The following is a 14,594-nucleotide window of genomic DNA, read 5'->3' as shown; positions in this document are numbered from 1 at the left end:
GAAGGAGAGACTGCTCCCATGGACAGCTGGTATAGAGGGGTCCTAATGAGCCTTCTTGTCTGGGAGCAGCTACAGAGGTGTATCATGTGGTCCTATATTAGGTGGGTAAGGTGAGGGTTTGGAGGAATTCCACCACAGAGATATGGCCACCACTGGCAGATTCAGGGCATTGTGGTGTCTAGCCACTACTGGCATAGGGAAGAAGTGAGGCCACAGTCCCATTCCAAGCTTGAATCTCTGCTCTAAGACAGGAAGAAATTGTCATTGTGTAGGAAATTATGAATGCATGTGTAGAAATTTATTTTTCCCTCTATTTTTTCCCTCTCATATAGCACCTACCTTGTACCTGAGCATATGTTGGCCAGTGTAACTTAAGCACGTTAAACACTCTCCTCCTGAAATCCAAATCTTCCAAATCTTTCATTATCACAATCTCAAGCTATAAACAGATAATATGATAAGCAAAAGGGACCAGAGAAAACACTTCAATATAACAAATATTTGTTTTGTGCCATTATTAGACTTACTGTTTTGACCACAGGTAAAGCAGCAGCAGGTTGAGCAATGAGCTGCTATTCTCTTCACAAGGAAGAACAAAGGACAAAACAGCCCTTGGTAACAAACTTTTGTATGAGCCAGACTGTGATGAGCTTTGTAATAAAGGCAAAACAAACCAAAAAAGTAAGAGTTTGGAGCATCAAAAGGATGACTGCAAGAACAAAAAGTCAGCAGTGCTGAGAGTGATAGATTGACACAAACACAGTGTCTTTGGAGTATGGAACATCAATATTACAAACAGATGAAAAGCAATTATAAATGAAAACAAAATCATAATATATCTGGAAAGACAAGAAAGTTATCAGTCAGAGGGAGGGGCATTAATTAGGACATGCAAAGTAGGAAATCACTTAGAGACACAGAGCCCATTAACAGCTCATAGCCACAGGCTAAATTCAAATAGGAGACTCAAAAATGGCACTTATATATGGTCTGATACACATGAGGTACTACTGTGATGAAAGGAAAACTTAGCTCTGCAGTGGTTTATGAAGTGTGGCAGTATCCCCCTGAAGTGCTTTGGCTTACTGCTGAGGAGGATGGCAACACTGATCCAGACAAGGCAATGCCCAGCACCCACACCACAGAGGTGAGACCTCCTCCGAACTGAATGGGATGTCAAGGTTCCTCACAGATAAAATACTTTTCTTACAGAAAAATAACATCAATTAACTCAGGATGGTGTCTCCAGACTCCTCAGATGCTGTCACCAGGCACAAGACAGGCTATCTGGTTGATGAAAGTTTCCAATAATCATGAAAGAGAACCCTGCAACACTGAATCTCACTGGTGAGCCTGGAGTGAAGTCAACATCACAACAACAAAATGCCACACAGAGCTTTTGAAAGGTAGGGTCAGCCAGTAGGCAAAGGCTGTCTGGCCTTGCAAAAATAATAGACATCATTACACATGTAGGAGATTCCCTGGCAATGAAATGACTCCTATGATTCTGAGAACATGTAAAATCAAATGTGCATTTCAATAAGGAAATAAATCACCAACTTTGGTGTGTACTATTCAGTTTTAAACAATTCCAGGTTGCTGAAAATCTCCAGCTATGAGTCTTCCACTCAGCTCTTAATTTCTTCAAGAATAGTGAGGTAGAAACCGCCAGAACTAAACACACATGAATCTCTGAAAGACAAATGCCTCGGGAAAATAACAAATGCCTAAGAGAAGGAAATTTCGTGACACATACTGGTTTATTTCAGAGCCCAGCAATTATTATTTCCAAATTTGTTCAGAAGAAAGCATGGAAAAACATAAGGGAAGTTGCTATGAAACAATGGAAAGCCATGGAGAAGACACAGGCTGCAGGGGTCCTTCCTTCAAGCAGCCTCTGGGGAAGGAAAACCTATGGGGAGCAGCATTACAAAAGAGGTCTTGGTTTTGGCCATTGTAGTATTTGACAGCATAGGAAAATGGGTATTCAGACTACCACTGGAGATAACAAATCTGAAGTTCATTTCCTAAATAGCAAGCTTGCCTGGAGAAGAACCTCAGAAATGAGTCTATGCTGACATTTGTGGGCAGCACTGATGGGAAGGATCAATTGTTTAGGAAGCAAATACGTGTGCTGTCATACAGGGTTACTAAAAGTGAAAAGGCAATTAATGCTCAGGGCCTTGAATCCCTCAGGGTCACTGACTAAGCCTCCTGAAAAATTAGTCCATATGTTCTGTATTAGTGTCTTTGACTGGAAAACAGATTAGGACTGTACAATGTATACATGGGAAGTGGATAGAGCTTCATGTTGCTTACATTCACAAGAGATTCCCACATCCACAATTTGGGAAAGAAACATAAGGAAGTGCAGGTTATGCAAGTGTTCCTCTGTCTTTGGTGTTTCCTATTTCATGTTGTCTGCTCTTTACTTATCCCGTCACCTGATACAATGCTCTTGTGAGAGAGATCTAGACATTATCACACTGAAAGAGCACAATATTTCAGAGGTGTAGCATTTTATCTCCCCTTTGCTTTATTGATCAGCCATTAGCTTTAGATTAAATGCTGCACTGTGATTTTGATTCAGCTGCTGACAGAACCTTGCCTATGAAGGCTAATCTCTCATGCCCTGAATTAATTCCTTAAGGTAGGTCTAAAACTAAGGCTGAAGTTTTGGGAAGGATTGTCTTTCCCCTGCCAATTTAACTCTTGTCTTTGTTATGGGTGTAACCATTAATGGTTCCGTTGTGGTATGGAGAAGTATTTGTGAGGAAACTTCTCTCTCCAAGAAATGCTCTCATATGCCTCCAGCCACTCAGAAGTAAAGTAGAGATTGTGCCCACACTGGACTGCACTGCTCATTCCCAGGATATTAGCAGATCTAAACGTTTTTGCTCAACTTTGACTTTTAAACAACTAGTTCTTTCTTTCAAATGAAACAAAATCATTGCAGAAAAGATTCTTGGCAGCAGTTTTTGCCCTGGCTTCCTGAGGAATGCGCTCACTTTAAAAACTGAATGAAAAACCAATGGCACATAAAACTGCCTCATGACAATGCTGGCAGTTTTACCATTTTCTCATCCACCCACATTTACCAAGCACTATGCATTATGTTAGAATTGTAACTTTGAAATGATAACCTCTGAGGACATGCTTTTTAATCACCAGTATCTCATTTTCTACTTTCAGTGATGTGGAAGTGTTATTTGAATAGCGGGTACCAGATTTTAAATGTCTGTAGTGATTACAATATCCTGTTAATGATAGTATCAGAAAAGTGCTTCAGCTGAGACCTTCTGGATTCTCACACTCAAAGAAAATATTTTAGCCATCTGTTCACCTGATATTTGCTACAGCAGAGAAGAAAAAGGTCAGTATTTTCTAGTCAGCTTAGGTCCAGCATGGAACACCTCAGTGTTCTTTTGGCTCCAGAAAACATCTTTTTATGGTGAAAGTTTGGGTATTCCTACTTTATATCTCATAGAATATATCCCAAGTATGATGCTTAATATGACTTTAAAAAGAAATATTGACCTTCTTTCACATGAATCAAATTTTTTTTCTCAGCAGCTGTAAACATGAACCAGTCTACAAAGATGAAAATGTTCCTGCTCTGAACAGGAAAGTTTCAAGTTTTGTGGCTGAGTACGTCAGCACCAGACTTCCAACATGACATGCAGAGCTGAAAACCCAAATTATAGGCCACTCCAAACACAAAAGTTTAAAAAACAGCCACTCCCCTCTTTCAAAAACTCTTGTATTCTTTTTGGTTTCTCTAAGAACAAGTTGTTGATGATGGCATTTTCCTACTGCATTTACACAAGCCTAAAGTTACAAAAGCCAGCCAGGCAGTACTACCCAGCTGGAAGTTGATATTCACTTGCATAATGGCTGCCCTGTGAATAGGGCAGATTTCTTGCATAAACTCAGATTTGTGGGATATTACTTTTCTCAAGCTCTGCTTGCAGCCCAAGCTTCAAGTGTGATCTACAATGGTACCTTGTTGCAATTGCTCAGTATCTCTGAAAATCATGTGGTCCCTACACACTGATAAGGAGCTTAACTCCATATCTTTGCCTTGGAAATCTAGTGCTTTTTTAGATGAAAATCTAAAAGCTATCATAGCATTTCAGACCAGTAATAAGATTTTGTCAGATTATGATCCCTTTAGTGGCACAATCTGTGTTTTACCTAAGTAGCCTGATGAGGCTCAAATGCCTCCTGCTAGCCTCTTTCCAAATGGGGTGTCACATGCCGAGAGCAGAAGCTGAAATGTCACTGCTACCACATGGCCATGCCAAACAGCAGCAAGGATCTGACTGAAGCAGACATACCCAGGCTGTCCATGAGCTGTCCATGCCTCTTTCCCCTCTGCTCCTTGCTGACTTAAGACATTCACCCCCAGGGCAGTGTGGACAGGAGATGGTTCCCACAGCCATACCCAAACTTGGGACGCCAAGCCCTTGCAGTCCCAGATCTGCACGTGCAAGAGGTAGACTTCTGCCCCTTGTCACAGGCGAATCTCTTTGCTAATGGGGATGGTCTGGCGTCCCTAACCAGCCCCTGTGCTATGTTGGCTGCTTACTTGCAGTTACAGGCACATTTTGGTGTGCAGGATGGGCCATCAGTGACTTCACTCAGTATCTCCTGAGACATGGAGCAGCTGAAAGCACTGATGTTAACCTGGGTATGTTAGAAAGCCATCTTCACATGGCTAATTGTTACATTGATTGTTGATAGCTTGAAATATTTGATGTTAGGATTCACTACCCTGAAATCATTCACACACGCCCACACGCGCCACGAAGAGAAGAAAACGATGGCATTCAGCGTTTTAGTACTGCAGGTATGCAATGTATATATAAACGTAGTGCGCGTGACGGAGCAAAACTGCATTTCCTTATAGAAAAAAAAATAGTCATAAACCACCCAGCGAGGGTATGTATGGTCCCGGGGAGCGCCCTGCCGCGGGCACAGCCGCTTCGCCTCCGCCGAGGAGCGGCCGCCCGCGCCTCGCCGCCACCGGAGCAGCCCAGAGGCTCCGCCGCGCCACTCTCGGGATGCTCCACACTCCGCTCCCCGCTGCTCGTGCCGTGCCGAGCTACACAGCCCCTCCTCTGTCCCCGCCCCAGCCGGCCCGGGCCCACCCCCCGGCTTAAAGCCATGCGAGGCTTTAAGCGGCAGGTGCGGGGGAGCGGAGCACAGGCGTAAGCGGCGGCTGCTGCGGCCCGGCGGTAGCGGCGGCGGGCGCCTTTCGGCTCGGCGGGAGCCGCGGCGGAGCGGAGCATGTCGGTGGCGACCGGGGGCAGCGAGGCGGCGGCAGCAGCGGGCGGAGGCGGCGGGAACCGCGTTTTCTTCCAGAGCCCCCGCGGCGGCGGCGGGAGCGGCGGCTCCTCCGGCAGCTCCTCCCGGGAGGACTCGGTGTCGGCAGCGGCGGCCGTGGTGCAGGTCCAGCAGCGGCGCCACCAGCAGGGGAAAGTGACGGTGAAATACGATCGGAAGGAGCTGCGGAAGCGGCTGGTGCTGGAGGAGTGGATCGTGGAGCAGCTGGGGCAGCTCTACGGCTGCGAGGTGCGGGGCTGGGGTCGCGGGGTCCCCGGCGCGGTTGCTGTCGCCGCGTTCCCCTTGCCCGCCGCTGCCTCGCTGGCCCCCGGCAGCCTCCTCCTGCCCCGAGTCGCATTTCGGCGGTGGGCAGAGGAGCGCTGTCACCGCCACCTCCAAATGACATTCCCGGTCCGCCGCCCCCACCCTGCCGCTGCCCCGCGCCTCAGTGGTGTCCCGGCTCAGGGAATGGTGGAAGGTGCCCCATGCCCTATGGAAAGGGTGTCCCCCGTTCCCTCCCGAGGTGAATGGGAGGGGACCGCCCTCTGGGGACGGGCGGCGCCTGCCGCACGGCCGGGCACGGAAGGGTCCTTCTCCTCCGGGGGTCCCCGGCGGCTGCGGCAGGTCCGGGAATGCCAGCAGGTTCGCCCGCGGTGGCCGGGAGCCGCTGTCCCCGCAGCCTTCCAGGGCAGGGCGGAGCGGGGCTCCGAGGCGCCTTCCCCGGGCTGGGCGGGTGTCAGTCTCCGTTAGACACGAGCCCAGCGCCGGGGAGCTCGGCGGGTCGGAGAGCAGAGCGGTGTGCTGGCCACGGGGCGAGCAGGAGGAGGGAGCGCGACCTGCGCGGGGGCTGTGCGGAGGCGGCTGGTGTAGAGCAAAGACTCCGGTGCGGGTACGCTCCCCTCTGGATCGTGGTTTTGCGTTACCCCGACCTACAGGAGAGGGGTAGATACTGGCCAGGAAATCTCAGTGAGCAATTCGGAGATCATTAGAGCGAGAATCGAAGACACTGGGGGCTTGTATGTACCTGATTTGTACGTATCAAATCTGTTTTTCTTACTCTGGGCAAAAAGCGAGTGTTGCCAGAATGAATTGTCTATTGTAGAGGACAGATGATCAGGAGGATGTTTCAAGATTGTTCAAAGGAATGGCAACTGTTGTCTTCCTTGTGGAGATAACGATGTTGTAAGTAAAGGAAGTACCAGTACTTCGTTTTGTCAAAGCTTCATTAAAAATGTAGACCTTCTAATCCCCAGTGAATCGTATCTCCCTTCCACCTCGGCTATTTACTCTTATAAAGGATCAAAACGTTGAGGTTCGCACATACTTTTCCCATCAGTGGTCTAATTCACTTTTGTTCGAGACTTCTAAAGTGAGATTTGTTGAAGCCGGATGTGAATTTTGCAGCTAGCACGTCCAGGAGCCAACATCTGAGCGTGCTGGAGCTAGGAAGACAAGAGCTTGACAGTCCTTGAGGTGTGGATGTGAAAATATAAATAATCTGGATGGAATATCTAGCACACACATAATACAAATGTTTAAAGAAGCTCCTTTAATCTCAAAAGCGATTTATTGCCAAATTGGTTAGAATGACACAAAAAAATGGTGCATGTGTCAAGTTAAATCTCCTTAACTGTTCACATCCATGAGCTGTGGGAAAGAAAGATACAAATGGAAACTGCAGTTAAAAATAATAAAAACAAGCAATTCTTTGTCTTGGTTTGACCTGCCTCTCTAGTCTCAGGACTTGTTTGGCCACATAGCCTGTAGGCTGTGAGGATTTTTCTGAGGCTGGAAGTGTTTTCAGTTGTTTGTGTGAACTGATAATTCTGTGCCTGTGCAAGCTGATAACGTAGTTAAGTGTCTGGCCTGCTGGATCTGTCCTCTAGTTTGACTCTCACTGTTCAAAAGCACCAATGCTTTTGACATACAGGTGAACTTGTTCTGTTCATAAGAAAGGATGTGGTATGGTCCTATGACCAAAGCAAAGCCCAATGGAATTGTTGCTGCTCTCACAGTATTCAAATCACAGGCTTGTTGGAGGAAAATGGTTCATTCTATTCCTTATAATTGTTGCTTCCAACTAAAGTAGAATGAGGTCTGCTTTAGAAGGTCTCCATTAAGGTAGAGACCATATATACCTGCATAAAAACAACTTATTTGATGATTTGGTTTCTGAGATGACTTTTAGGAGGAAAAGTGGTTTAACATAACAGAACAAAGTGTTTTGAGATTTGAAGGCCAAGGGAAAAATGTTTAAGTCATCTACTGCTCTTCTTTGCTATTATGCATGAACGCTATCCAGAGTCAGCACAGATGATGGTAGTGAAAAGGTCAAGCTATTAATATGGTATCAGAATAAAGTTGAAAATGTATGATGAGTGTAGTGATTAAAGACAATAGCAATTTAATGCAAGATGCTTTGCTGGAATCTGCTTGAATTACTTCTAGGCTTAGAGATGTAGCTCTCAGGCTGAAATTTAATCACCTATGCAGACAGTTAATAACCCTGTCTGAGGGCAGGTTGGGAGGGGGTTGGGAATTGCTCACTTCAACTTCTATGAAAGGTCTACAATAACTTCCCAGTGCAATGACATTTAAGTTCTGTAATGTTCTAAAATCTTCCAGGTTGTCAGAAATAGCCACTGAATTTTTAATCCTGGAAGAGCTAACCAATGTCAGTGTTTCATTGCTATTCTGATTCAGAGCTCTATTTCTAAGGAGCAGTGCACTTCATTTCTGGGAAGAGCAGAAATAAGTAGAGGGTGCTTGCAATGTGGTTAACTGAAAGTCTGTAAGAAGACTTGCATGTCTCTTTGTTGGATTGCTTAAATGTAGTGCCTGCTCACTATTTTCCATTTAAATAATGCTTGCTATTATGCTGAGATTCATCAGTAAGTGGATACTTGCAGAAAGACTCCCTTTATTCAAAACTAAACATGTACTCATAGTCTCTCAAGTACTTGCAAGTTAAATCAGCTATAAGCCTGTCTTGGCATGGCGATAAAGTTTATGAGATGAGGTTGGGAAATAGTGAGAAGGGTTTGTTTGTGTTCTTTTTCTAGTGGATCTTGTCTTTACTGGTACATTTTTAGTTTTAAAAATTGGATGCCAAGCAATATAATGGTGTTGGGGATGTGTCTTAGAAGGAGCTATTTGAGACTATTTTTAGTGCAGACCTCAGTTATATGACACAGAGATTAGCTTTAGAAAGGTTGCTTCCACATGATGCTCACTTTAGGAATAAAAGACCCTTCACCTGAATGGTAAAGGTTATCAAGGTAGAAAACTTTAATGGGACCAGAGAGACTTAAGCAGGATTTGTTTGGCACCAGAACCTGTCACACTGAAGTACTCAGGTCAGGTGCTTCAGGTGAGTATTGGTCTGGCTGTTTGCTTCTGGGACTGCTTCATTTAAAAAAAAAAAAAGTTTTGTAACTTGCTCAATCTGGTTTCTGTGAATGCTGAAACTGAGGTTACAGTTGCAGGTTAGTATATTGAAAATGCAACGCCTTAATTGCAGACTTAAACTGGCTTCTGTGTTGACCTTTATTAGGTATCTTGCTACTAAAAATAGTTTCTCCATAGATGCTTTGTGTTTTGGGCTAAGTCTATTATTGGTTAAGAATTGCAAAATAATGCTGCACAGAACAACTTGCATCATCACTATTCATTCCCTGATGGTTTGCAACTTGTAGTTCAGCATGAAAGTGGTGACAGACCAGTTTTCCAGATGTATCATCTATGTTGTGTGCACCCGCCAAACTTGTATGACTTCGTATATGAAAAAAGAGACCACTGGATTTGTCCCCAGAAACCATTAAATTTTGCAGGTGAATTTCTGTGCTCTGGGATCCTGTCTGTCTAGAATTATAGCATTTGCTATAAATGGCGCACAGATTTTTGCACAATAACGAAGAAAGATTTTGCTTCTGATATGGGTTTGTTGCTGAGTATTTTTTAATGTAGAGATTTGCATGTGCAAATCAAATGAGCTCCTAGACTTTTCACTCTAAGATGTGTCTTCTAAGATATTGCTGAGCTTAGCTGAGTAATCAACTATTTTATTAGAATATGTCTAGTCATGTATGGAAGTCAGTGCTTTGCAGGGCATATGATGTTGGTCTGGAAGTACCAGAGTCTTATGTCCAAGCTTACTCTTTTTCCATTCCAGGAATGGAAATACCCTGAAATGGTGTTTAAAAATTCACGGTACAATAAAATATGGTTGGAAGAGCTGCCCATAAAGGCCCTTCAGGCATTTTCTTTAAGAGTACAAATCCATGTTAGACTGAGAATTGTTATGTGTAAGATTTTCTTCCATCTTCTGGTACAGATACTGCAATGACAAGAGAGGTATGAAGCACTGAAATGGGTAGGGGATTTCATGTTGGCAGTGGAATATGGGAGGGATGGGAGCAATTTAACTGAGTCCTGCATTGATCAAGAGCTCCCTTTGCCTGGTTGCTCAGTGATTGCAGAGCTGGAGAACACCCTCTTTGTCTGTCTTCCTGAAGTTGCTGGGATATGCTAGCGTTTCTCTCCACACACTCTGTCTTTTACAAAAGAGCCTGGTCAGCATGCTGCTAAGGGTGCTGTGTGGTGATGTGCACCTGATGGTATGATCAGGTACTATTTATGCCTCAGGCCCTAGTGAGATAATGTTTGAAATTCATTATTCATTTCTCAAAAAGGCATTTGGTAAGAAAATCCACTGAATAAAACACTACAGAAACTTCTGCCTACAGTCTCACTCTTTGAATAGACTTCCTCTAACTTGCAATAAATTCTCAGAAATGGTATTTGCATGTGGATTCCGTTCTCAATGGATTAGAAGTGGAAAGAGGCTGAGGAGGATCTCAGAGCTGGAGAGAGTCACTTCTTTAAAAAGATGCAAGTTAGTAGAAGGTATAATAAAGGATTTCTTTCTTTGGGAGATTGAGTGTTACAGTTTAGATGCAGTGGAGTAAAGTAGGTCCACGAACTGCTTAGAAATTTATTTTGGACAGCCCTTACAGATCTCCATGTTATACAGCACAAACTTTGGTGCCCTCTCTTGAGGGCAGGGGTTCTGTGCAACACACTTGTGTCAATTGAAGAGTTGCTGTGATCAGAGACCTGTAAAGGACACGGGCCCACACACGTGTAGCAAAGGCTCATTCTATCATGTAGCAACCACAGAAAGGTATTTGAATCCCAAGACCAGAAAATGGGAAGCCTAAGAAATGCATGTTGTTGTAAAATAAACCTTGTAAAAATGCATGCAGTTCTTTTCAGAGGAATGGGCTTAAGGATCTGTGAGGGTAGCAAGCACGTGATGGTTATGAAGCCAGAGCCTCTTGTTTCCAAATGAATTTTTAAGGTCTTGCCTTAAGTTCTAAAGACCCTACTCTAGTAGGAAATGTATCACTGTTCAACTACTGAGCTTGCCTTCTTTTTGCATGCAGAATGTGTACAGCAGTGCAAAGGAATTCAAGGAGAGAAGTTTATCACAGTCAAGTGCAAGGTTCTGCACATGGGTCAAGGGAGCCCCAACCACAAATACAAGTGGGGCAGAGAACGGATTGAAAGCATCCCTGAGCAGAAAACTTTGGGGTGTTGGTTGACAAGAGCCTCAACATGAGCTAGTGATATGCACTTGCAGCCCTGAAAGCCACCTGCATCCTAGGCCACATTAAAAGCAGCATGGCCAACAGGTCAAGGGAGACAGTTTTCACCATTTACTTCAATCTTGTGAGACCCCACCTGTAGTATTGCATCCAGCTCTGGGGTCCCTAGCATAAGAAGGACATGGACCTGTTGGAGTGAGTCCAGAGGAGGGCCACAAAGATGACTGGGGGCTGGAGCACCTCTCCTGTGAAGGCCAGGAGTTGGGATTGTACAGCCTGGAGAAGAGAAGGCTTCAGGGAGACTTAAAGAGGGGAATGTACTGAGAGGACAAGGAGGAGTGGCCTTAAACTGACAGGGCAGGCTTAAATAAAGTATTAGGAAGAAATTCTTATTGTGATCATAGTAAAGCACTAGAACAGGTTGCCTAGAGAAGTTGTGAACTTCCCATCCCTTGAAGTATTTAAGTTGAAGTTGGATGAAACTGGCCTAGTGGAAGATGTCCTTGCCCGTGGCAGGGGGATTGGAACTAGATGAGCTTTAAGATCCCTTCCAAACCAAACCTTTCTATGATTCCAAGAAAATTATTTTTCTTCTGTTTGATCTTTTGTTTAGTCTAGATGTCATTTCTGCACTGGTCATGGTTCATTGTTTTATCTGAATCAGCAGCAATATTCTTGACTTCCAGTTAAAAGCTTCACAACACAGATTATCTTTCAGCAGCTATTCCATAGCAATTTTTTGTCCTTTTTCTTCCTGTTCAAGATTCAACTGGTCTCTTTGCTGAAACAGTAGGTGTGGTTGTTTTATAACAAGGTGAATAAATAATTGATTGCTTACATCACTTAAGATTTTATAATTGTACTTCTTATTAACAGTAGCTTCCAATCTTTGTGGCTACAAAGACTCTTGTGTCTTTAGGCAAATTGTTTTACATAGAGCCAATACTTGATTATCCAGGGTAACAAAGGCAAGGAGGGGATGGTTGGAAAAATGTGGATACAATAGAAAAACTGTGGATCAAAAAATAAATTATAAACTCTGCTACAAATCATGCAGTCAATACAGCTGAAGGAGAAGAGGGGGAACTGGTCATTAATCTACCCCTTTTTACTATTCAGATTTATCGCAAAAATTCATGATATTGCTTTTGGACTTGAGTGTAGCTTGGATGTGTCTGTACTTGCAGCATAATTAAACTACAACATGGTAGCAGAGAGCAGGTTATATTGTGCTTTGTTGGAGGTGCAGGACTGACTTGAGCACTGTTGGTGCCTTGTAACCCTGTGTTATGACAGAGTGGGATCTCTCTCCTTATTCTCTGTGCTTTGCATTAGGTGATCTAACCTGTGCTGTCGAAGCAAATCCCTGAAACAAAAATAACCCTGTTTAAATGAGGAAAGTATCTATTTCATGGAATGTTTGACTCCCCTTATAAGGCATAGAAAATATTTCTAAATAGGTTTTATATATAAATTTAAAAATGTGAAATTAAGTCTTACTTCAACTAGAACAAATAGTGTGATAGTTTACTCTCATTACCACTCTAAACTCATTCTCTTTTGATTCATACCTTGCAAAGACTGGCTGTGCTCCTGGTTGCATTCTCACAATTCTCCCTTTAGAACAGGCTATCAGCCACTTTAAAAACATTGTAACAGGACTTAAAGCACAACAAAAAAAACCCCCTATGTCGTTTGTAGAGAATACTACTGTGAATAATGTATACATGCTTTACATAATATTCTGACAATGCAGGAGATACCAATGGTGAAGAAAAGCTATCCCATCTCTAACCTGATTCAGTCTGAGTTATGGTTCCCTTGTCTCTTGTCACTACAGGTGATAAAGCAGCAGCAGCAATATCAATCCATTCTTCCAGTCTTGTGTCTTGCCTGCAGTATTCAAAAGCCAAGTTCTCATTTTCCCCTGCCTTACATCTAACTCCAGAAACTTGTATTTGACAGCACAAATTGAGTAGGTTAGACGTAGTCTTCCATCTTTGTCACTGCAACTTTTGGCTGCCTGTTGTAAAACACTAGCAGCTTCTTTTGCTGCTCTCCCATGTGACACATGGAATTATGGAAGTCAAGTTTTCTAGAATTTATTAATGCTGGAGAAGGGGTATAAAATCTTAATTGTATGCAGTCCATACAGCAGCAGTACAACTATATTTCAAAGGATAGAATAAATTTGGTCTGTTAAAGATCTTCTTGGAACAAGGAATTGTTTGGGCAGAGGTACACACTGAAACAAATCAAATCTTCTTTGAAGTGATAAGTATTTAATTCTGAGGATCACATTTCATTAGCAGAACTGTTACCTCCCCTCCCTACTCCACCACTCCCTCCCACCCTGGAAGCATGATACCTATTCTAAGAACCAGTTCAGCATGGCATCTTTTAAACTATTTTCAGGGAACACACAGATCGCAGCCCCAGAAGGCATCTTGTATATTTTCAATCCGTGTGATATTTATCAGTAGCATAGATCTAGTGGATCTAAATATAGAGAAAAATTATGTTACTATAGGTCTTTAATTATTAGAATGCTTGTAGATGATTAATTCTGTGTAATACCTTTCAGCCTGTAAGGCAAAGGTAGTATAGAAGATAGCATTAATTAAGAGGCCTAATGGAAGTAAGTGAATGGCTAGTGTGTGTAAGTGGTGCTAGTCTAGAGGTGACACTTCTAGTGGTGACTCAGAAGTTCACCATTCTAAATATGCTGCCAACAAGAGTATCACACACTTCAGTCCTCTGTTGGACTTCATAAGTGCAAATGATGGCACAGTCAATGCCTAATGAAAATCCACTTACCAGACTGTCTTAATAGGATTACTTTCCAGAACACAGAATTGGGAAGGATCTCCTAGGTCATATGGTCTGCCTTCTTATTTGCAGATAAGCTCTTTGCATTTGATATATTTTTTTAATGGAGTAACTCGGTTATATGATGTTTGTTCCACATTGTTTCATGTATTTAAATATGAATTTTAAACTCTTTAGGCACTAGAATCTTTCCCATCCCTCCCATAACATATAGAAAGACATAAACAAAAGACCAATACTTGCTTGGAATGAGTTGCTTGGACTTTCACTCTGTGGTGAAGTTTAAACAGATTGTAAATGTGCTTTACTGCCTATTCTTACTCCTGGCATCATCAGACTCAAGTAATGACCACAGCTGAGGGGCAGAAGTATTAAGACAGTGATTCTCCTGTAGGCCACTGACTACCTTATAACAAAAGCTGTCTTTTGAGTACATCTGCAGATTCTGGGAAGAATATGCTTGCTAACATTGAATGCAATTAATTTAGCACTCTTTAGAAAATACATTAGTATCTTAAGATCCGAACTTATTTTAGCACTTGAATGATAACTTTTTTGAAGTAGATATCTAAATTAACTCTGGCATGATATAAGTGATTAGTTTTACTTTAGGTGACTGCTATATAACATTTTGATATACTTATCTTTAAACACAGAGAGTGCCCTGAGCCTTTAGAGTTGGTTGCTTTACATTTTAAAAGCACATAGTGCATCTTTTTGGTCAGAAAAGAATTCCAGATGTTCTGGTATAAACTGCTGTGTCTTTTTGTTTTTGTTATGCTGGTAGTAATCATGCTGGTTTAGGTTTATAGTCAAATTTTGTATTCCTGTTTT

The 14,594-nt window shown here is 43.0% G+C and overlaps 1 protein-coding gene across 2 annotated transcripts in view; it reads left to right on the top strand.

Moving 5' to 3' along the window:
- Positions 1-5,160: 5,160 nt before the first annotated feature.
- Positions 5,161-14,594, top strand: part of PPP1R14C (protein phosphatase 1 regulatory inhibitor subunit 14C) — a 51,671-nt gene continuing 42,237 nt past the window's right edge. For both annotated transcript variants that reach the window (XM_088161740.1, XM_014874276.2), the window contains exon 1: positions 5,161-5,574. In XM_088161740.1, coding sequence (XP_088017866.1) covers positions 5,290-5,574 — 285 coding nt within the window. In that variant the 5' untranslated portion in view covers positions 5,161-5,289. The remainder of the gene's footprint in view (positions 5,575-14,594) is intronic.

The sequence above is a fragment of the Sturnus vulgaris genome, chromosome 3, assembly GCF_052056855.1.
Source record: "Sturnus vulgaris isolate bStuVul1 chromosome 3, bStuVul1.hap1, whole genome shotgun sequence".
NCBI classification, from domain to species: domain Eukaryota; kingdom Metazoa; phylum Chordata; class Aves; order Passeriformes; family Sturnidae; genus Sturnus; species Sturnus vulgaris.
The sequence above is the reverse complement of the archived record's forward strand: the minus strand, read 5'-3'. Positions and strand labels throughout refer to the sequence as shown.